At 41.4% G+C, this 24168-nt stretch overlaps 1 protein-coding gene across 2 annotated transcripts in view; it reads right to left on the bottom strand.

The window, feature by feature from the left end:
- Positions 1–24168, bottom strand: part of spon1b (spondin 1b) — a 129585-nt gene that overhangs the window by 64318 nt on the left and 41099 nt on the right. The window contains exons 4-6 of one of the 2 annotated variants that reach the window (XM_061772644.1): positions 8216–8289; positions 7526–7648; positions 6561–6709 (exon numbers count right to left, since the gene is read on the bottom strand). In XM_061772644.1, the coding sequence (XP_061628628.1) occupies positions 6561–6709; positions 7526–7648; positions 8216–8289 (346 nt within the window). The remainder of the gene's footprint in view (positions 1–6560; positions 6710–7525; positions 7649–8215; positions 8290–24168) is intronic. The other variant, XM_061772645.1, reaches the window with a different exon arrangement.

Genomic DNA, 24168 nt, shown 5'->3' on the forward strand with positions numbered 1-24168 from the left:
AGTGCCAATGGTTGTTTGTTTGTATGTGCCCTGCGATTGGCTGGCAACCAGTTCGGGGTGTACCCCGCCTCCTGCCCGACGAAAGCTGGGATAGGCTCCAGCACACCCGCGACCCCAGTGAGGAGAAGCAGCTCAGAAAATGGATGGATGGATGGATAGTAACCTTGGTTTGTATCACAATTAAGAGGTTAAACCGATAGCATTCAAACTGATCAGCAATCAGTCGATCTCGATCTACACTACATCGTTTAAGTGACTCAGTTCAGATCTTTTTTGGTCTCGTGCTGTCCCGTTTGGGTATGCATCAAGAACAATAATACAACACAAATCATCAAAGTTAGATCAATTTAAAGGGATAGACAATGTAATGTTTGTTTGAGTTCATGTTTCAACGCCTTTCACTTTTCTTCCTGCACTGGTGTGTAGTTGTTTATCTGTGGTTTGGGTATGTGCATGCAGGAAGGTTTCCCGGGTTCAGTGAAAATGCCAGCAAAGTCATAAGATTTGGGCCACTTGAAAGTGGATTCAAAATGTATCGGATACTGGCAATACATCAGACTACGACTTGGACTAAGATTTGTAGAGTAAATCCAGTCATTGAAAAATAGTCAAAACTGACTAAGATTGGTTGAAAACTGTTCCTGATATTTGACTTCAGATACTTTGGACATTTGATGGATATTTAAACAAATGAACACAACCGACTGACACGGACAAAGGTGTTTTAAATTACCATTATACAAGCTCAAAATGTTCAAATTGTCAAGATTATGAGCGGGGGAAGAGAAGTCACCTTGCAACGATAAACACTTGTGGGCCCGCTTAGGATAAATATGGGAGTGCTCCAAAAATCCCCAAATCATAGACCAGGTAGACGCTGAAAGTGCAGTCACTTTTAAGTCGGATCGAATGCCCACGTTGATGTGAATGTGTTTCTTTTCTGCCCTAATAAAAGCCAGCTTTCTATGTCTAGACAGCTGCCTTCTGGCTCAAAATCGTGTGACCATTCTACCAGGTGAAAAGAAAACCACCCAGATGTGAATTGAAGGGTCAACTTTCAAGTTGTAATCAGGAAGTTTAACATCAAGTTAAAAGTTTGTGATTGCACTCTCTTTTCAATTATAATAGGTTGACAAATCATTTACTGTTAGTAACTGCAAACCAAATGATCACCATTTAACCTTTAACATTCCACACTGTGGAATTTTAAAATTGGAACACAATCCATTTCAGAATGCTAGTCAACCTTTTTCAAATTGCAAAAACAATTTTTCTTATAGGAAATAAAGCTCAGGTGTGCTTTGTGGGGGCTGGTGTAACTTAAACATTGGAACCAATCAATAGGAAGACCACATGAATTGACCTGATTATCACGGCATTCGCACTGCCAATGCTACTAATCATCAGCACCGTGGAACTCAAACAGAGGTGTGCTGTGTTAGCCGGCTAAGGCTAATGCTAACTATTTTTGTACTCTTTAATAACATGACTCAAGTACGGCTCTGTCTGCAACACTGACATTTAAACTTGGCCCCTTTCGCCAGTCATGAATGTGACCACTTTTTTGTTTGTGTATTTGTATAAACACCAAGGACTACGGCCTGATGTATATATTTAATATCACACCATTACAAATTATAGGATACAATTATATATTTTTATAATATATTTCATTCATTTAGCATTTCACAGCCAATGTACAGTGGTACATAAGATGATTCTGATTCTGGTACCGTAATTCCTCGTGTATAATACGCTCGAGTATAATGCGCACCCTCACAACTGACTCCAAAAATCAGGAAAACCCTTCTTCCTATGTATAATGCACACCCATGACTTTCTAGCCATTGATATATTTATATGCAATAAATCTTGGTGATCCCCTCCTAATTTGCTTTTCTATTTAAAGTCTGATCATTATTATTATTAATACTAAGGTTTGATTGTTCTTTAGTAACGTGTGTATTACTGTGGCGCACCCTAGTGTTTAGTTTTAACACTGCAGCTTTATGGAGGTATTTTCCACCTCCCACGTGGCCAGTGCTCGCACAAAGTACTAAAAGCTAAAGAGGTCTTGTACACAGATAACATGTTCACTCCTGGTACATAACATAAATATGATGTAAAATAATAAATCAGAAGATTTAAAACTGAAGGCTTTTCTAAAACAAATATCTGGTCACATACCTCATTTCAGTCTGAAGGAATTTTCAAAGTTTTACTACACCGTGCGTAATGTGTACTGTTGACTTCTGAAGATTTTTCTGGGGAAAAAAATGCTCATTATACATGAGAAACTACTGTATATGTGCTATTGGTTTTTAAGACAACGATAATCAATAGTCAGCAGAATTTTTAGATAATTTTTCAGTTTTGTTTTTTTGTTTTTTTTAATTTAGGCGTTGCAATACTATTTTGTAAATTAATTTCATTGCACTTTTAATCAAGTATGTATGTATGCTTTTTGAATTATAAACGCCAATTCCAATGAAGTTGGAACGTTGTGTAAAATGTACAGTAAATACAACGATTTCCAAATCCTTTTCAACCTATATTCAATTGAATACACTACAAACACAAGATGCTTAATGTTCAAACTGATAAACTTTTTTTTTTTTTTTTTTGCCAATATTCAGTCATTCTGAATGTGACGCCTGCGACATGGTTCGAAAAAGCTGGGTTAGCGTGGGGGTCGTGATCCGGTCCTCTTGCCCCTCCCTTTGGGACTGGTCGGGGTCCTTCGGTTGGGCTGGGGGGTGACCGCTTTGGGTCCTGGGGATTGAGTAGCATACCCCTGGCTGGGTCCCCCACGGGATGGGCGCGGTGGGCTCGGACCCCTCGGACGCTGTAGGTCTTAATTGCTTGTGCTGGGACCACGAACAATAACACAGGTTGTATTAGGATATCAACTCATAGGTTGTTTAGACACTATAAAAGCATTCCACCATACCTCTCATCAGTAGCACTGTCTTGCTCATTTTCCACATCCTTTTCTGTCCTCTTGCATCTTGTCCTATTGGTTAGTTGTTGCATGTCCGGTGAGGACATCACCGGGTGTCCTCACCGGGTGTCTCACCCCCCTCGACCCCGTTCACAAACAAGAATGCAATTTGACTTTGGAATGTTAATTGTAGTCAAATATCTAGACTAACTATTATTTTGCTGTAGTTCACACTACTATTCCTCTTCTCCGTTATGTCCCTCAATCTGTCCTAGAAGTATTTTCTGTCCGACTGCATTTTCAATAAACATCAGAATATTTAACAAATAAAAAATAAGCAGAGGGAGTATTTCAAACTCCCCTGTTGCACAGGAAACTGTTCCAGCACAAAAGGCGTACAGATCCATCATTCTGCATGGCTGAACAGGACAGGTAAAGAAAGAAAGAATGAAAAAAAAGTTCTAAAACAGTTGGACTATTTGCTCACGCAGTTATTCCCAATGTGGTGAATCTCGCCCCGTCCTTGCTTGTGAACAACTGAGCCTTTAAGGGATGCTCCTTTTATAACCAATCATGACACTAACATGTTTTCAATGAACCTGCTCACCTATGGAATTCCAAACAGGTTGTTTATTTTGAGCATTCCACAAGTCTTTTTTGCCTCTGTCCCGGCTTTTTTGGATTGTGTTGCAGGTATGAAATTCAAATTGAGCAAATATTTTGCAAAAACACAATAACATTCATCAGTTTGAACATTAAATATCTTGTCTTTGTAGTGTATTCAGAATCAGAATCATTTTTATTAAAAACACATAAGGAATTTGTTTCCGGTAGTTGGAGCCGCTCTAGTACGACAACAGACAGCCATTTGACAGAAAATATGATACTTTTGCGACATAAAAATGTTAAAAACCCAGTATGGCGAGTCAGTGAGCAATGAAAGGTTACCAGTAATGTGGTAATGCTGATATTTCCTCTTTTTTTTTGACAATTGTGGAAATGATGCAGAGTCCTCTAGCAATTTAGAGCAGTTTGAAATGACTAATAGAGCAATAGTCTGGTACAGTGACCATTGTGCAAATGGCGAAGAGACTTCAAGAAATTTAGGCAGTTTAAAGTGACTATTAGTGCGATAATCTGGAACAGTGTCAATTGTGCAAATGGTGCAGATACTTCAAGCACGAGTGGCCAGTGTTGGTCAACCACAGCTATGCAAATAGTGCAAAGTGACAAGACTACTACAGTGAGTGCACAAATAATGTATAACAGGCCCGACAGAGATGTGACAACAATCTAAAAAAAAAAATTGTCAGCATGTTACGATGGAATTGTAAGTTAACCGTTTAAGAAGTTAATGGAAAAAAGGAAGAAGCTGTTGCAATGTCTGCTAGTTTTAGTTTGCATTGTTCGATAGCACCGACCGGAGGGAAGGAGCTGGAACAGGTGGTGACCAGGATGTGGAGGGTCCAAGAGGATTTTGCATGCTCTTGTCTTAGTTCTGGCAGCCTGCAAGTCCTCAAGGGTACGTAGTGAGGTACCGACATATTTTTCAGCAGTTTTGATTGTCGGTTGCAGTCGCAGTTTGTCCTTTTTTGTGGCAGCACTAAACCAGACTGTGATGGATGAAAACAGGACTGATTCGATGACTGCTGTGCAGAACTGCAGAACTGGCAGGCATTGATTCCTCAGAAGCCGCAGGAAGTGCATCCTCTCCTGGGCCTTTTTGAGGATGGAGTTGATGTTGGTCTCCCACTTCAGGTTCTGAAATACAGTAATTCCCAGAAATTTGAAGGTCTTGACAGTTGACACAGGGCAGTTGGACAGCGTGAGGGGCAGCTGTGGCGAAGGATGCCTCCTGAAGTCCACGATCATCTCTACAGTATTTAGGGTTTTCAGCTCCTTGTTGTGTCAGTCAAACCAAAACTCCAGCCGGTCCACTTCCTGTCGATATGTAGACGCGTCACAGTCTTTGGTGAGGCCGATGACTGGTGTCGTCTGCAAACTTCAGGAGTTTGACAGCCGGGTGCTTTGAGGTGCAGTCGTTCGTGTAGAGAGAGAAGAGCAGCGGAGAGAGTACACATCCTTGGGGCGCTCCAGTGCTGGTGGTGTGTGTGGATGAAAAGGTGTCCCCCAGCCTCACCTGCTATGTCCTGCCCGTCAGAAAGCTGTAAATCCACTGGCAGATAGCAGGCGAGATGCTGAGCTGGAGAAGCTTGGAGGAGAGGAGGTCGGGGATGATGGTGTTCAACGCAGAGCTGAAGTCCACGAACAGGATCCTTGGCTAGGTCCCCGTGCCGTCGAGGCGTTCTAGGATGAAGTGCAGTGCCATGTTGATTGCGTCATCCACAGACCTGTTTGCTTGGTAGGCAAACTGCAGGGGGTCCACCAGGGGACCTGTGACGCTCTTGAGGTGGTCCAGCACGAGGCGTTCAAAGGACTTCATGACCGGAGATGTCAAGGCGACAGGCCTGTAGTCATTCAGACCTGAGATTACAGGTTTCTTGGGGTTTCGGATGATGGTGGAGCGTTTGAAACAGGAGGGTACTTCACACAGTTCCAGAGATCTATTGAAGACATGTGTGAAGACTGGAGCAAGCTGGTCCGCACAGACTTTAAAGCAGGATGGGGACACAAGATCTGGGCCTGCCGCTTTGTTGATCTTTTGTTGTTTGAAGATACGTCTCACATCCTGTTCGTGGATGGTCAATGCAGGAGGGGGAGTCAGAGGTGTGATGGTGGTCAAAGTGTCCTTTTCAAATCTGCAGTAGAATGTGTTCAAGTCGTCAGCTAGCCCTTTATTGTTCTCTGCATGGGGTGGATGGTCGCTTGTAGTTCGTTTGTGATTGTAATCTACGCTAGACTGATTTAGAGACGGTGGTGGTAAACTGTTTTTCTCGCTTTTCTGCATAATTTCTCTGTAATGTTATTTTCTTTCGTCAGCTGGTTTCTAGCACAATTATACAGGGCTTTATCCCCACTACGATTGGCGACCTCTTTAGCCTGGCGAAGTTGCTTAAATTTGGCAGTGAACCACGGCTTGCTGTTATTGAACGTGCAAAATGTCTTCGTTGGAACAGACACACCTTCACAGAAACTGATATAGGATGTGTCCGTATATTCATCCAGGCTGCCAGTTGAAGTTTCAAAGACACTCCAATCTCCCTAATGTTTAGCAAATTTTCCCTTGTGTAAGTGAGTCGCGTAATGTCTCCAAAGACGAACGAAAAACACAAAAACATCGACAGTACTAGAGAGCATGTAACCAAGGCGACCACACGGTTAGGCGCCATCTTGAAATAGTTTGAAAAGGATTTGCAAATCATTGTATTCTGTTTTTATTTACATTTTATACAATGTCCCAACTTCATTGGAATTGCAGTTTGTATTTATGTGCAGGTTTTTGATTAATATTATAAAAAAATAGTTTGACAGTGCAAACAGCATGTATTGATGAAAGCATTACCATTTGAGACGTTCTTTTTTTATTATTGCAAAGCTTTTGAGGATCCAATGAAAATCAAAATCCAATGAGTAGTAGTTCACTTTAAATTTGAATGAAGTATATGAAAAAAGATGGAACACATGGAACCCGAAAGATGTGAACAAATGTGAACCCTACCTTCTGTCGAATCTCTTCTTCCATTTTGATGGGGGAGCCAAACTCAGCAACTTGTCGGACCCCCTCACTGGCATACCCTCCATACTCCCAGAGCACATAGCCTCTTGAGTGGGATGCACCAATCAGTGCAGACCAGTGGTTTGCCCGTCCTGGAGGACAGAAATGTAACAAATTCTCATGAATAAAAACTGTCCTGTCAGTGATCTGTGTCTTACAATTTTGAAAAAGGACCTAATGTAAAAATGGGGAAGTATCAAGCTTCTGATTGTGAAATGAAATTACTTTTCATTGTGAATTTAGATGACAGCAATGACAGTACTTTACCATTGAGGAGAATATAAAAATGTATGTCATATGAAAAAAAGTCTTCAATTAGTGCACAACAGCACATACTGTAAGTGGATAGCAGCAGTATATACATATATCAGACGGTGGTGTATCAACAATTTACTGTGAGATATTTGCGAGATAAAATGTACTTTGCTTTGAATTAAACAAAAAGCCTTAAATATATCCATCCATCCATTTTCCGAGCCGCTTCTCCTCACTAGGGTCGCGGGCGTGCTGGAGCCTATCCCAGCTATCATCGGGCAGGAGGCGAGGGAAAACCCTGAACTGGTTGCCAGCCAATCGCAGGGCACATACAAACAAACAACCATTCGCACTCACATTCACACCTACGGGCAATTTAGAGTTTTCAATTACCTACCATGCATGTTTTTGGGATGTGGGAGGAAACCGGAGTGCCCGGAGAAAACCCACGGAGGCACGGGGAGAACATGCAAACTCCACACAGGCGGGGCTGGAGATTGAACCTGGGTCCTCAGAACTGTGAGGCTGACGCTCTAACCAGTAGGCCGCCGCCTTAAATATATGATATGGTAAAATTAAGGATATTTTACTTGCAGGATATGTGTGTACACATATCCTGTATGCATGACAGCATGCTTGAGATTTGAGCTCACTGGGATAGTCTTTGGGATGCACTTTCTCTGACCAATTGCCATAGAAGGTGAGTCTGTATTTAGCTGTCCCACAGGCACAACACTCGAAGGCAGGGTCTGCTGTTGCCTCCCCAAACACACGCTCTGCACAGAAGAGGTTAGGACTCACATTATCTCTTGTAAATATAGCAAACACCTTGTCAAGATGGCATCACACAACCCACCCAAAAAAAAAAATAATAAAATAAAAAATAGATTTGTAAATTGGATTTTGGTCAGGAAATTAAGACTTAAGTTTTATGTCAGAAAAAGTACTTGACCCAATCATTTAAATCTGCATTCTTATCAAAGATGAGGGAGTCCAATCCCCAAATGTAGACAAACATTTTTACACAGACAGGGAGCATTGTTACAAATCTGTCATGGATTTTACTCTTTCTTGACAACATGAAGGCTGAAGCACAGCTCTGTGGTAAAACAAAATAATATTTCAACCTGAACTCCCTGGAGATGTTGTCTTCACATATTTCCCTCTGCCTCTGTTGGTGTCTTTATTAAAAAAAAAAAAAAAAAAAAATGGCACAGAAAAACTGGAATGTGCTGTGCTCTCATTAAATAAAATGAGACATGGTAAAGCCCACCCCCATGTTGAGTGGTCACAGATATGAGCATCAAGTAAGGAGAGAGGAGATGATAGGCAGCTGTCATTACCTCTCTCGCACAGCCGGATGGTAAGAGAGCCCTCATCTTGGAAATAAATGATTTTCTTCTGGACAATGCTTGCCCTGCAAACAGAGAGTATTGCACAGAGAAAGGGTGGAAAATATTACATTTGGAGAGAAAATTATTAGTTGGAAAGATGTAAGGCCAAACAGAACATTTGATGCTCAATATTTTTGTTTTGTCCCCTAAAGATCAAATCCATGTAATATTCTGAAAATGTAATCCAAGGTACTGAAAACGTTTTAACACCGTCTCATCATTCACCTACTGATGACACAACGGTAAAGACATGGCCCACTGAATTTTCTTTTGAAAATCTATTAATTTTACTGATATCAATATTTTAATTATTGGCAGTTGTTATCCATAAAAAGATAATTGTTTCCAAGAAAATAAGTATTTTATTTTTTGATTTTGTTTGACAAGTCGGCTACACAAAATGAAACATTTTTGTAGGTTGGACCTTTGCCCTGAGAAAATCCTTGCAACCGGACCCCTGCAAACATTTTAATTTAAGAACCCTACTATATAATTTCCAATACAAACAGCCATCTTTTACCGAAACATAAGTACAGCCTACGAGTCAACAAATAGCCTGCAGGCTGCAGCACGTGTTTATGCTAGGTCTTCTTTTGATTCCGTGGCAGTGCAATGTTAACATGTTTATATGTGTATTAAGTTTAATAAGGCAGATGTCAACATCCTTAAGTACCTTGATGGTTGGGTCATCAGACTCCCTTTAGATTATACTACAAAAATTAGGAGACCTACAATAACTGTCACCACTCATTGGTTAGTATTTATTTACATTTAAACTGTGTAATGTGTGGGGTCAGGCTAGTAAATGAGACAGTAAAATATTTTAAATTGCCAAAAATCACTGAATACCTTACTTCTATTTCCAACATCCTATCTTTGTGAAGCTGGATTTTCTGCAGTGATGGCGAACAAAACAAAATCATGGGGTAGACTGGACTTAAGTAAATAACCATCACGTGTTATTGGCTCCCATTACCCCACGAAGGACCCGGCTCACTAAATAGAAACAAGTGCAGGGCTTCCACTAATTGCAACAACTGTATTCGGCATAATAGTGAGTCGCATTTTTTATTTGTTTTCATTTATTTCAATGAAAGTCCGCCAAAATATTGCTTTACGTAAACCTGTCCTTGGCCCCAAAATGTTTGTGATAATGTACCAATGAGATCATAGCATTTACATTTTGGGGTGGGTGTGTTGTATTATGGTAATTCAATTTCATATAGCGAACTTTATTGCGTTTTGTTATGTGTGGGCAATGAATATAACAACACAAATGACTTCCAAACCCCTTGTACTTGATGGGTTACATAAATGATGGACATCACTCATCTAAGACCTCCTGTTACATGTTCTAGACAATTCTTTCATTTTCACAAATAATGTGACAGTATTTTGGCTGGTGTGTTATGTGTAGAGCATCAAGAAGATACCACGGATATGACGGTGTGATGGCACTCAAAGTACATTATCATACGCATTGCTGTGAGCACAAATAACAGTGAAGCCATGGCTAAGACAGAGGAAAGGTTCTGCCAAGAACCCATGCCACAACTTATTTGAAATATTTTGAACCACAGACATCTGGCCTGTAGAATCTTGTATTTTTATTTTATTTGAAAACTATTTCCGCTAATATCTGTAAAGTATTACAGAGTTTTGCATTTAGAGTTCTTAAAATGTTTGCCATAAGACTATGATTGTGTCCGTATGTTGGCAACAGGGTCTCGGGTGCCTGCACTTCATCAAGTAGAGACACATAAAACTGTGTTATTAAAGTGAGCAAAAAAACATTGACAGGACACAAGGGAGGAACTGGAGACATTATATTGAAGTTATTCGTTATATTGCTTCTATAAATCTAATAGAGCAAATGGTGCAATAGGGTTGACTGCTAAGGCATGAAATTGAAAACAAAAGTGAAATATACAGAACATCACTATGCTTCAATTGATGACTCCATTGCATATTCAGTGTTGGTAATGGTCAATTTGTGTGTATCAAGTCATTTAATCATTTAATGTAGGAATAAACAAATAAAACTGAAATTTGTTATGGTGTCCAGACTGTCAGGAGTGAAATGCAATATATGTATTTCCTGTCTTTTTCCTTAAATAAGAAAGTAAATTGAGATTTCTTAATAATCTCTGACTCCAGCTTGCAGATGATTACGCCACATCAGGATAAATCATGGACCATGCAAATATTGCATCTGACTGCCGGATGCCAATATACAGTATGTATAACCATTGGGGCTAAGAGAGATAGAACGTATTCCTTTGACAAATTTAATATTTGTAACTGGAAACTACACTGCAAAATAGTAAGTTAACTTTTAATACAGTAATTTAATGGAATTGTTGAAAATAACATTGATGTGTTTCAAGACATAATACAGCTGGCCTCCAAAAACAAACAACTCACCGCAATCTGAACAGAGCATATTAATGGGTCCAAGAAAATTTCAAGCTGTTTATAACTGACCGTACGACTGACTCAGCGTGTTCCCAGCTATTCTACTGCCTGAGTCCGTTCTGACTCATCATGTTAATCATATTTCTGAAGCCACATTTGCCCTCAAATACAAAATATATTCGCCACCTCCCCAACGTCTGTTAACAATTTTTTATTTTATTTTTTTGCTGGAGGTGTCAGTCAGAACGACATGGTGTATTCTGAGTACACTGTTTCAGTCAAGTGGGAAAGAGCAGAGAGCTCACATGCATCTAACCGAAAACAGCATTCCTGCTTCAAAGAAACTGACTGCAATAACAAAACTCATCCAAGTAAAAAAAAAAAACAACCTGAAATTAGCATGAAAAACAAACCAAGTTAGTCTTTTATGTTGTTTATTCTGCTGTGATACAAGAAATGAGTCAACAGGGGAAATACTGTATAAAAACAAAATAAATAATTCAAAAGGTGAGAAAAAATGTGTACATGATACTGATCAGAGAGGTAAGTTGAATGGTTGAGAAAAATAATCTAAATTCCATGCTTTTTGTACATTGATTAAAAAAAAGATCATACAATAAGTGTTTTAGTTATTTATCATCTTTTTATCAGCTTCTTTGGAAAGGGTCAAATTATGAGACAAAAGAAGAAGAACGTACAACTTTCAAGAAAAATAAAGTTGCATTTGAGAGACAATATCAGCAGTCCGACTTCAAATGCAGATTTACTGCTACAGGTGATTCTCGTGCACCAAGCCCATCTGCGTGATATGTGGTGACACCCGAGGTGTCATTGTCTGTCATTAGCCCGAGATGGTACTCGTTCCTTGATGAGAAACAAGCGCAGGGCTACCAGTTTTTACAACTACATTCAGTGTAATGGTGAGTTGTATTTTTAATAACTAAGTTTTATTTATTTTTATGCCGGTCGATTAAAACATTGGTTTACGTGAAACTGGTCCATGGCACATAAAAAAAAAAATAATAAAATATTGGGGGACAACTGGTTTCATTGAATAGCTACAATAATCATACAACAATTGTGCAAATTAATCAAATATGTACAGTGGAACCACGATAAAACTGATCCCGATATAACAGTTATCGGATAAAACGGATTGACCGGACTGAACAATTTGTCCAAAAATAGTTTCCATTTGTCACTTAAACTCCCATTGACAAAGTCGGTTAGTTCCAGAATTGGGCGCTGTTGTTTACCGTCGCTGTGCCAATGCAGCCCTATGGGGGGCACAAGTCAGTGCAAACTGTAGGCCGGTCCCAAGCCCGGATAAATGCAGAGGGTTGCGTCAGGAAGGGCATCCGGCTTAAAACCTTGCCAAACAAATATGAGCGTTCATCCAAAGAATTCCATACCGGATCGGTCGTGGCCCGGGTTAACAACGTCCGCCACCGGCGCCGTCAACCTGCAGGGCGCTGTTGGAAATTCAGCTACTGTGGGTCGAAGTCAAAGAAGAAGAAGAGGTGGAAAGCGGGTTCTTCGGCAGAAAGAGAAGAGGAAAACACAGAGCCTAGAACTGAATGTGGGGACTTTGAATGTTGGGACTATGACAGGAAAATCTCGGGAGTTGGTTGACATGATGATTAGGAGAAAGGTTGATATACTGTGTGTCCAGGAGACCAGGTGGAAAGGCAGTAAGGCTAGAAGTTTAGGGGCAGGGTTTAAATTATTTTACCATGGTGTAGATGGGAAGAGAAATGGAGTCGGGGTTATTTTAAAAGAAGAGTTGGCTAAGAATGTCTTGGAGGTGAAAAGAGTATCAGATCGAGTGATGAGGCTGAAATTTGAAATTGAGGGTGTTATGTGTAATGTGATTAGTGGCTATGCCCCACAGGTAGGATGTGACCTAGAGGTGAAAGAGAAATTCTGGAAGGAGCTAGATGATGTAGTTCTGAGCATCCCAGACAGAGAGAGAGTCGTAATTGGTGCAGATTGTAATGGACATGTTGGTGAAGGTAATAAGGATGATGAAGAAGTGATGGGTAAGTACGGTATCCAGGAAAGGAACTTGGAGGGACAGATGGTGGTAGACTTTGCAACAAGGATGCAAATGGCTGTAGTGAACACTTTTTTCCAGAAGAGGCACGAACATAGGGTGACCTACAAGAGCGGAGGTAGAAGCACACAGGTGGATTACATCTTGTGCAGACGATGTAATCTGAAGGAGGTTACCAACTGTAAGGTAGTGGTAGGGGAGAGTGTGGCTAGACAGCATAGGATGGTGGTGTGTAAGATGACTCTGGTGGTGGGGAGGAAAATTAGGAAGACAAAGGCAGAGAAGAGAACCATGTGGTGGAAGCTGAGACAGGACGAGTGTTGTGCAGCTTTTCGGGAAGAGGTGATACAGGCTCTCGGTGGACGGGAAGAGCTTCCAGAAGACTGGACCACTGCAGCCAAGGTGATCAGAGAAGCAGGCAGGAGAGTACTTGGTGTATCTTCTGGCAGGAAAGGAGAGAAGGAGACTTGGTGGTGGAACCTCACAGTACAGGAAATCATACAAGGAAAACGGTTAGCTAAGAAGAAGTGGGACACTGAGAGGACCGAGGAGAGGCGAAAGGAATACATTGAGATGCGACACAGGGCAAAGGTAGAAGTGGCAAAGGCAAAACAAGAGGCATATGATGACATGTATGGCAGGTTGGACACTAAAGAAGGAGAAAAGGATCTATACAGGCTGGCCAGACAGAGGGATAGAGATGGGAAGGATGTGCAGCAGGTTAGGGTGATTAAGGATAGAGATGGAAATATGTTGACTGGTGCCAGCAGTGTGCTAGGTAGATGGAAAGAATACTTCGAGGAGTTGATGAATGAGGAAAATGATAGAGAAGGGAGAGTAGAAGAGGCAAGTGTGGTGGACCAGGAAGTGGCAATGATTAGTAAGGGGGAAGTTAGAAAGGCATTAAAGAGAATGAAAAATGGAAAGGCAGTTGGTCCTGATGACATTCCTGTGGAGGTATGGAAGCATCTAGGAGAGGTGGCTGTGGAGTTTTTGACCAGCTTGTTCAATAGAATTCTAGTGCGTGAGAAGATGCCTGAGGAATGGAGGAAAAGTGTACTGGTGCCCATTTTTAAGAACAAAGGTGATGTGCAGAGCTGTGGCAACTATAGAGGAATAAAGTTGATGAGCCACACAATGAAGTTATGGGAAAGAGTAGTGGAGGCTAGACTCAGGACAGAAGTGAGTATTTGCGAGCAACAGTATGGTTTCATGCCTAGAAAGAGTACCACAGATGCAATTTTTGCCTTGAGGATGTTGATGGAAAAGTACAGAGAAGGTCAGAAGGAGCTACATTGTGTCTTTGTAGATCTAGAGAAAGCCTATGACAGAGTATCCAGAGAGGAACTGTGGTACTGCATGCGGAAGTCTGGAGTGGCAGAGAAGTATGTTAGAATAATACAGGACATGTACGAGGGCAGCAGAACAGCGGTGAGGTGTGCTGTCGGTGTGACAGAAGAATTTAAGGTGGACGTGGGACTGCATCAGGGATCAGCCCTGAGCCCCTTCCTTTTTGCAGTGGTGATGGATAGGCTGACAGATGAGGTTAGATTGGAATCCCCGTGGACCATGATGTTTGCAGATGACATTGTGATCTGCAGTGAAAGCAGGGAGCAGCTGGAGGGACAGTTAGAAAGATGGAGGCATGCACTGGAAAGAAGAGGAATGAAGATTAGCCAAAGTAAAACAGAATATATGTGCATGAATGAGAGGGGTGGTGGGGGAAGAATGAGGCTACAGGGAGAAGAGATGGCAAGGGTAGAGGACTTTAAATACTTGGGGTCAACCGTCCAGAGCAATGGTGAGTGTGGTCAGGAAGTGAAGAAACGGGTCCAAGCAGGTTGGAACGGGTGGAGGAAGGTGTCAGGTGTGTTATGTGACAGAAGAGTCTCTGCTAGGATGAAGGGCAAAGTTTATAAAACAGTGGTGAGGCCAGCCATGATGTATGGATTAGAGACAGTGGCACTGAAGAGAAAACAGGAAGCAGAGCTGGAGGTGGCGGAAATGAAGATGTTGAGGTTCGCTCTCGGAGTGACCAGGTTGGATAAAATTAGAAATGAGCTCATCAGAGGGACAGCCAAGGTTCGATGTTTTGGAGACAAAGTTAGAGAGAGCAGACTTCAATGGTTTGGACACGTCCAGAGGAGAGAGAGTGAGTATATTGGTAGAAGGATGATGAGGATGGAGCTGCCAGGCAAGAGAGCTAGAGGAAGACCAAAGAGAAGGTTGATGGATGTCGTGAGGGAAGACATGATGGCAGTTGATGTTCGAGAGGAGGATGCAGGAGATAGGCTCTCATGGAAAAGGATGACGCGCTGTGGCGACCCCTAACGGGACAAGCCGAAAGGAAAAGAAGAAGAAGAAGAAGTTTACCGTCGCTGTGCCACAATGCAGGCAGAGAATGGGGCTGACATATTTCCGGGTCACTGATTTCCAAAAGACATGCCTCCCGTGTAGCGGCCATATTGAATGTGGGGCATTGACGTGGCGGCCCTGTCATGATCGTTATATCTATTTTGTATTGTGCCGTAGAACACAGTACAGAGAGAGAGCAGCATGGCGGCAGTGTTAACTCTGAGAAATACCAAATAAGTCTCTGGAGTCTGGAACGGTTTTTGGTACGGTAAAAATTTTTTGTCAAGCCGTTTGCCTTTGCAAACAGACTTGGAACTCGGAAGTATACCAATTCCTCGCGGCTCATGAAAGCAACTCGCCTATGACATTTATGTACAATAACTTTGTACTGTACTGGGCATTTTAGGGCATGAAAAAAACCTACAAAACAATCTTGTACTGTACAGTCATATGGGTGCATATGGCCTCAAAAAAAAAAAAGTGCTTCAAAGTAACGGAAAATCGGCTATATCAGACGAGCCCCCGCCCCTCTTAAATCAAGGTTGCTGCCATAAATTTCAGAATCTTACTTTGAAGTATTTACATTACTTTAACAACAATGTAAGTTCATACTTTGATATTCTTGTAACAGTATTTGTAAAAACAGCCCATGATGAATTTATTGGCATAAGACCACTAAATTATGTAACCTCGTCATGGGAGAAACCGCCAAAAATCCTCAGACTTCTTGAATAAATGTGAGCATCAATCAAGCTCCATTTTCAAAGAGGAAGGAAATGAAGAGAAGTTTAAAAAATAAAATAAAAAAAAACTTTAAAAAAAATTCTCAAAACATTTGGCACTGAAAAAGTTTTCATAGTTGTGCCTTGGCTTCAATCTTGTGTACAGTACTTTGTGATTCCAAGAGCATATTTCTCACAGTCCTGAGCGCATGTCCATGCAACTGTTTGTGTTTATAAGGTCATAGTGTCCTTCTGGTAGTTGAGGGGAGTTCATCCAAATATGCTCTTAAATAAATGTCTTTCTACATGTGTGGGTACCAAAAACAGCCAAAAGACATTGAGAGAACTTTAAGAAATAAGTTTTCCGATCTGAGTTCACAGTAAGTTGGAGTATACTGTATACAAGTTCACTGCTTCTCTCTGCCTTTTGTCCAGACTGTTGTCCACAAGTTTGCCTCCCGTCACACTTCACCTCAATCTTGCTATCAGTATTCTCATGCTGTTGCTGCAAGAACTACAGGAAGGGTCAAACTATCACCTCCCCTGGTGACAGCACATCAAACTGTGAGCTGCTGTTTGACAGCATGTTCTAAACTCTCCAGTCCTAATGCAGACAGACAAGTCTTAAGTATTGATCATAGAAAGAAAAAAAGAGTTGGAAGTCTTGGTGGTTTAAAACCTCAGTGAACTAAATTGTTCCTTTATTCACATTTGCGTGCCAAGTAAGAATAATAAAAACACGAGATGTGGGAGGCGCATGCGCGGCACACGTCATTGTTGTTAAAACTGAGTGTTTTAATCTTTTTAATGTCATATTACATCCAAACATAGGATAAATTGTTGTTACATTTACATTACAGGTGAAATATGCAAGTTTTCAAAAAGCTACCAATATTTGAAAGTCACTGATGGCGTAGTGGTACATTTGTCTGACTTGGGTGCAGACAGTGTGGGTTCAGTTCCCATTCAGTGACTGTGTGAATGTGAATGGTCTGTGTTTCTATGTGCCCTGTGACTGACTGGCGACCAGTTCATGGTCTCGTCCGCCTTTTGTCCAGTCAGCTAGGATATGCTCCAGCACCACATGACCCTAAACAGGATAAGCAGTACTGACTATGGATGGATGGATAGCAAGATTTTAATATAGCCTCACCTGGCAGCCTCAGAGCACTCCTTGGCTGGCCGCAAACCAAGTCAAAGACCCGCTGTAATTGGCCTGGAGGAAGGGAGTTGGGACTGCTGTATCCCGCTCACCTGGCTACCTCACCTAACCCTCACTGTGAGCGGTGGGCATGTGCAAATGATTGACACCCTCTTCGGTCGCAGCTCCTGTCATTACACTCTCTGATTGTCTATTCTTGTTCCACTGTGCCAATTTTTAAAATAATAATTACAATTAAATTAGAGGCATTAAAGAAGAAAAAAAAACAATAGTTCCAGAAACAATTAAAACTGACAAAAGTGTCGCTCTATCTCCCCTTTTGGCCCCCTGGGGGGGGGGGGCACGCATTTGGTGGGCGCGCTCGTTCGACCAACTTGCCGAAGACTGGCTCAGCCAGGAAGCCCCACCTCTCACCACGAGGTGGCGAGGACACATCAGACCTTGACCGCCGCAAGGCACCCTGCCAGCATCCGACCCACCCTTGCGGGTAGCTGACCAGACCGGCCAATCATTCGGGAGATAGACCATCCTGCCTAAATTGTGTTCCACGCACGTAAATCCAACTTGCGGTCTACTAAAAGTACAGATTGGTGCATATTTGGGTTTAAATTAACGAGAACAGTAACCCCCAGCTCTATGCAATGTCACTGCACGCTCATTCCATCCTCACATCAGAAGTTGAGCCTATCTTCTACCAATGTTTGTCTGTCCTATGTTTTGCTCTTTCCCTGCATTGTTCCCCTGTAGATTCTGCATCTTCAAACCACAGCTTTGGCCACGTTTGCAAATTGATAAGATGACTGATGGGCAGCACAGTGACCCGAGTAGTGTGTGCATGTGTGACATCCGTGTGCTCGAGTGGATTTTCTTTGTAGACTCCGAAAGGATGCATGTTCAAATTGTCTAAATTGTCCAGAGATGTAAATCTAAGTATGAGTGGTTGTTTGTCTCCAGGTATATGTGCCCTGCGGTTGGCTGGCAAACAATCCAGGTGGTACCCCGCCTCTTACGGGAAAGAACACAGCTCCCCTATGACCCTAAAATGAGGACAAAGGGGTATTAAAAAAAAATGTAAAAAAAGGGAAATTCAGGACAGTTTAATATAAGCTACCAATAAGCCAACCAGTCTAGACTGATCAATTCAACTGTAAATGGTGCTTCTTAGATTCCTAACATTTAATGGATCTACTAATAACCTCATGTCTGTGTGGTTTCCAGACAGCAGCGTTGAAGCATCTGATGGATGCACTGTGAGGCTGCATGACTCTATTTATATAAAGAACACAAACATATATTCAATGTGTCAACTCAGAAGGTGATGGAAAATTAAACTGCTGGATTTTATTTTCAAATATTTATTTTCTAATGGATCCCTGCCACATTCCTGCAAGATGTCTTGTCGCACACGATTCTTTCTGCTGTCATAGTCTTGCAGTAAGCCTTGGAGATAATATTACTCCATAATAAAGATGAAGAAAACCACCTCTTTCAAGAATATGCAATTTCTCAGGGAGTGCGTGTCTGTGTGTGTGCGCGTGTCTGTCTCTCTTTGTGTGCATCAATAGTGTGATTTGTCATTTGAGGGCACTTCAAATGTTTTGTAACTTGCATGATTCATTCATTCCTTCATTTTCTGAGCCGCTTCTCCTCACTAGGGTCGCGGCCATGCTGGAGCCTATCCCAGCTGTCATCGGGCAGGAGGCTGGGTACACCCTGAACTGGTTGCCAGCCAATCGCAGGGCACATAGAAACAAACAACCATTCGCACTCACAGTCATGCCGACGGGCAATTTAGAGTCTCCAATTAATGCATGTTTTTGGGATGTGGGAGGAAACCGGAGTGCCCGGAGAAAACCCACGCAGGCACGGGGAGAACATGCAAACTCCACACAGGCGGGGCCGGGGATTGAACCCGGGTCCTCAGAACTGTGAGGCTGACGCTCTAACCAGTCGGCCACCCTGCCGCCAACTTGCATGATAATGAACAAATTCTTAATTTCACCAAGTCGCTGGGCAGTTTTCGTTAACCATTATGTCACTGTCATCTGTAATCTCGTTTGAAAAATAGAACAACTTTTCAAAAATTAACCCCACTCCCACATAAATGTACACAAACGCTGTACTGTGTAGTGTGCGACCAAGGCCCCTGCTGTTGCATTTTAGACTGATTTTAATGGTATTTGTATTGGTGAAAGGTAGGTCGGAAGAGCATTTTATTTTGAAGAGATGGAAGGCTTTTTTTTGTTGCTCAGTGGCAGAGCTCTGCTGTGGCTTGGTTCTGCGCTGTTGTATGGAAGCTTTCAACACCATCAAAGTAATGTTACATGACATTTCTTCTTTACTTGACAAGAACATGTACTAAGAGTGGTAACTTGTTTAATTTTGGACACCAGTCACCATTTTTGGCCGAAAGATCGCAAACCTATCAGCAACGGTGACCTTCAAAATAAAAGGCCTACCACAACGTCTGAAACATGCAACTCACTTTGTAACTTGAGTTTAGATGTTTTTTCATATACTGTACTTTGTTGTACGACCAGTTGGGAGCTACTCGTTCCCCGTGGTACACTACACGACTAACGATGGCCAACGAGCCAGAACAAGTGTAAAACAAATACTGCAAAATAACTAACAAAACAGACCATTGAAAAATAAGTTGTCCGACTCTGAATTGGGCTTGAAACGGGCTTATTTTGCAGTTATTTTTCACCTTAGGGCGAGTGACAATGATTGAAGGGAAAGAAGGAAACGAAGAAAAAAATTAACTGGTCAAACCAAGCAGCAACTTCATCATCTCCTTGGGGGCAGTCAGCACTTGCTGTTTCCTTCGAGGTAAACAGTTGTACTGGTTGATTGAAAAGAGTTAAGGCAACAGCCAGCTGAGGAAGGTCTGACATTTGACTTCTTCCCTCAAGGTGCAAAACGAAGAGTGCTTGGTGAGTTCCAGTGCCAGTGGCAGCAGCTGAGCCGAGGAGAGACAACACTTTATAGAGAGAGTTATTTAAAAGTTGCTGATGTTTTACTTGCAGAGAAACTGTAGTGAATGTTTCACAGCTGACTTGATTTAGATGTACAGCTTCTGCATTACTAGAGTTAAGACCTTCAAAAATGTCTTGATTCTGCTAAAATTATTAAAAACACCTACTGGTATGATTTATAAAAAAAATCAGCAGAGGAATTTTAATAACTTATTTTTTTGTAAAGACTTTTGTTTCAGCAACACAGTGGCCTCACCGTTCTGAGGGTCGGGTTAGTAATCTCAGCTCACGCCTTCCTATGCAGAGATTGGATGTTCTCCCTGTGCTTGCATGGGATTTCTCCAGGTACTCTGGATTCTTTCCACATGTCAAAACATTCTAGGGTAACTGAATATTCTAAATTGTTTGTCTATATATGGCCTGGGATTGGCTGGTGACCAGTACCGGGTTTCGTCCACCGAACGGCCAGTGTCAGCTGGGATAAGATCCAGGTCACCCGTGACCTAATAAGGATGGAAGCTGCCTAGAAAATGAATGGATGGATGAACAGTTATTCATGTTTTTTTTTAAATCATCTTTCAGATCTCCTGAAGTATGAAAAGAATTAGGTATGCAAGGTCAAAAACTGAAATGTCAAACAGAACTTAAGGTAGGATCTTATTCCAGTTTGTTTCTTTAGATCCAGAAAAAAATCTTTAGGTGATAAATCTTTCAACTTTAGCAGACGTCTATACTTTGTCAATTCCGATTTTATCGAAGAGGTTCTTGGTCACGTTAATCTGTAAATGTGCTTTGAAATGAAGAAAGAAGCTAAATGCCTCCATCGTAAAATACACTTCAAGAAATGCAAACAAAAAGAAATACCACGAGTCACCTTGCGCAGAAAATTGCCTTATAAGAGCTCACTAACTGTTCTTGCCAAGCTTGAGACTCAACCAGTTACAGTGCTAAAATAACTTAAGATCAGTCTGCATCCTTTGAGGTTATCAGAACTGAACAACAAAACTATTTCCCTGGCTGAAAGCATTTATGTTATCCATTCATTTTCTGAGCCGCTTCTCCTCACTAGGGTCGCGGGCGTGCTGGAGCCTATCCCAGCTATCATCGGGCAGGAGGCGGGGTACACCCTGAACTGGTTGCCAGCCAATCGCAGGGCACATACAAACAAACATTCACACTCAGATTCACACCTACGGGCAATTTAGAGTCCCCAATTAATGCATGTTTTTTTGGGATGTGGGAGGAAACCGGAGTGCCCGGAGAAAACCCACGCAGGCACGGGGAGAACATGCAAACTCCACACAGGCGGGACCGGGGATTGAACCCCGCTCCTCAGAACTGTGAGGCTGATGCTATAACCAGTCGTCCACCGTGCTGCCCTCATTTATGTTATTGTTAGTGTAAATCTAACTGTTGATCTCATTAACTCGTAATGGAATTGAAAACCAAAAGTTGCCCTTTTTCAATGCCTGCTCTAAACTGTTTCCCTTTCCCAAATGGATTTATGAAGCAATCCATCTGGTATGTCAGGTTACCACTGCAGTGCTCGGGGCTCTGATCATTAGAACATATGACAAAATAAAATCCACCAGTTTCATATGAATGATGGCTGTGGGGAAAAAAAAAATCTGTTTTCATATAATAATCCAACTGTTTGACATTTTGTAACTGTGACTGTGATTCCAGGTAAAAAAGTACAAGTGTTTGAAGAATGAAAGTTTGCAGTTACGATGGACCTGGCAACCGGACAAATGGATGTACTGTAAATACACAAAGTGTATTTAAATGTGTACACATTGTTTTTGCACAATTAAGTGTTGGTACTCTTGGGAAAAGAAAATATAATATATAGTGTCAACCACATTTCCTTAAGTTTCTTGACAGCTCTCTACAGGTTGAAATTGTAACAGTCTAAGGAAGATTTAAAGAACAATTACATGGTTATGGACCTATAAATCACCTTATTGTATCACATTATCCAATTGGTTTGAATAGTGTGCTCAAAATTATTAGACATGCTGTTTTTGTCAATTTTCCTAAATAGTCTTTGCATTTTATACTGAATTTTACAGTTCTTTAATAAGCTGATTTTTTTAATCAAAACTAGCAGTGACTAAATTTCAAATTATTGTTTTTACTGTAAATGTTAATGTATTTCTTTTTTCTGCAAATCACAAGCAACCAGTGTAGGGTGTACCCTGCCTCTCACCCAACGTGAAAACGGAAAGGCTCCGGATGAACCATGACCCTGAGGACAAGCCGTTAGAAAATGGACAGATTTTTTTAAGACAAAAAAATAAAAAAGATTATTGCTGGTGATATCTAAATCTGGATTCAAATATTTCCTTCTCAACCCAGCATATTAGGATCGAAACGGCTACTTAACATATTCTAGATAATGCAAATCATGAGTAGCTCTGTCCCCTGTGCCTTACTAAACTATAGCATAGATAATGAAATGCTACGAAATACAACACCGAATTTCAGAAGATGCACAGTTAAAATTCCTCGGAAAATGTGGCTTTATCCATGCGTCCATCCATTTCCTATACTGCTTATCCTCACTAGGGTCGCGGGCGTGCTGGAGCCTATCCCACCTATCTTCGGGCTAAAGGTGGGATACACCCTGAACTGGTCGCCAGCCAATCGCAGGGCACATAGAAACCAACCATTCACACTCACATTCACACCTACGGGCAACTTAGTCTTCAATCAACCTACCATGCATGTTTTGGGGATGTGGGAGGAAACCAGAGTACCCGGAGAAAACTCACGCAGGCACAGGGAGAACATGCAAACTCCACACAGGTGGGGCCGGGATTGGAACCCCAGTCCTCAGAACTGTGAGGCAGATCTGCTAACCAGTCGTCCACCGTGCTAACTTGCAGATGAGACACAATAAGCAGGCATTCTATTCTTTCACTCTTCACGTCAGCCATAAATGGAAAGTTTATGAGCTATAGAGTAGTATAGTCGTAGTATTTACTTGACACAGCATTTTAACAGATAAATAAATACGTCCTTTGGATAAAAAAAAAAAAAAAAAAAGTATTTAGGATAATGTGAGTAGTTGCATAATTGCATTGATTTTGAAACTACTGTAGGTTTTTGTGTTGGCAGAACCCAGAAAATGATAATCCTCCCAGTCTGTTTCACCAAACTGGCGCACTACCAATTATTCAGGAGTAGGCTTTTGAAGTCTTCAGAATTATTTGAAAGACATTTGTTGGACTGGTCCAAAGAGAAACGCATAGGATAAGTAAAAGTAAAGTGTTTATGTAAAATGAGCCTTCCCTGGGTGCAGTTGTGCTCTTTTTTTCCTTTTTCTTTCCCCCCCACCCCCAAAAAGTTCAGTGTGAAAATGTGTCTTGTTGGTGTTTATTTAACAAATGCTCCTATACTTATTGGGAGCGCAGATCTTTTACAAAGGACATCCTTCCTGTATATAATTAATGGGATTTGGAAGAGTTTGCCATGAAGAAAAAAAATAATCTATGAAGTTTCAAATCTAAAGTGACAGTCAAGTTAAAGAAGCTTGTAAAAGTTTTTGAGGAAGTGGGACAGAACTTGTTGGATGGTGTTATGCAGAATCTTTATCTTCCTGCTGATGGGGCACAGCCACAGTAATGGGAGGTGAATTTGCATAGCAGACGTGCCTTTTTTGCTAAGAAAGATTTATTGGCCAACAAACACTGAGATGGATGCATGCCATCTGTCAAATAGAAAGCAGCAGATGAATTAAAACTAACAGCTCAGAGGGTACATGGGAGGTAAAAACATGTTGGCACATCTCACTCAGCTGTGGGAGAGTCATGGAAGGTATTTCCCTCGGGAATTTAGGTGAGGAGATGGAAACCACACAGAGTAGAAAATGTAGAGCAGACAGAAGAGGCAGCTTGCAACAGGTTCCATGTCTTATATGTCAGTTTTACATATTAAAATGAAGAATGGACATTTGTGTATCTGCAATTTGAGTCACAAATGTTTAGGCTTACACAGATCTATATTTGTTCTCCCACTTTATATTTTATTCAAATAATGTCGCTTTGCAAATTAAATTCATAAGTAAAGAAAACCATAATAGACGTGTTAAAACCACTCCTGTGAATGATAAGCTGAAGCATGGCATGAGCGTCAAAATTTGGTGGCCAGTGGATGAATGAAGTCCAACGTTGACCAGAAAAAAAGATTGTTCAATTCATCATCGTGTGTGAGAT

This window comes from Phyllopteryx taeniolatus, chromosome 5 (genome assembly GCF_024500385.1).
Source record: "Phyllopteryx taeniolatus isolate TA_2022b chromosome 5, UOR_Ptae_1.2, whole genome shotgun sequence".
In the NCBI taxonomy this organism is placed as follows: Eukaryota; Metazoa; Chordata; class Actinopteri; order Syngnathiformes; family Syngnathidae; genus Phyllopteryx; species Phyllopteryx taeniolatus.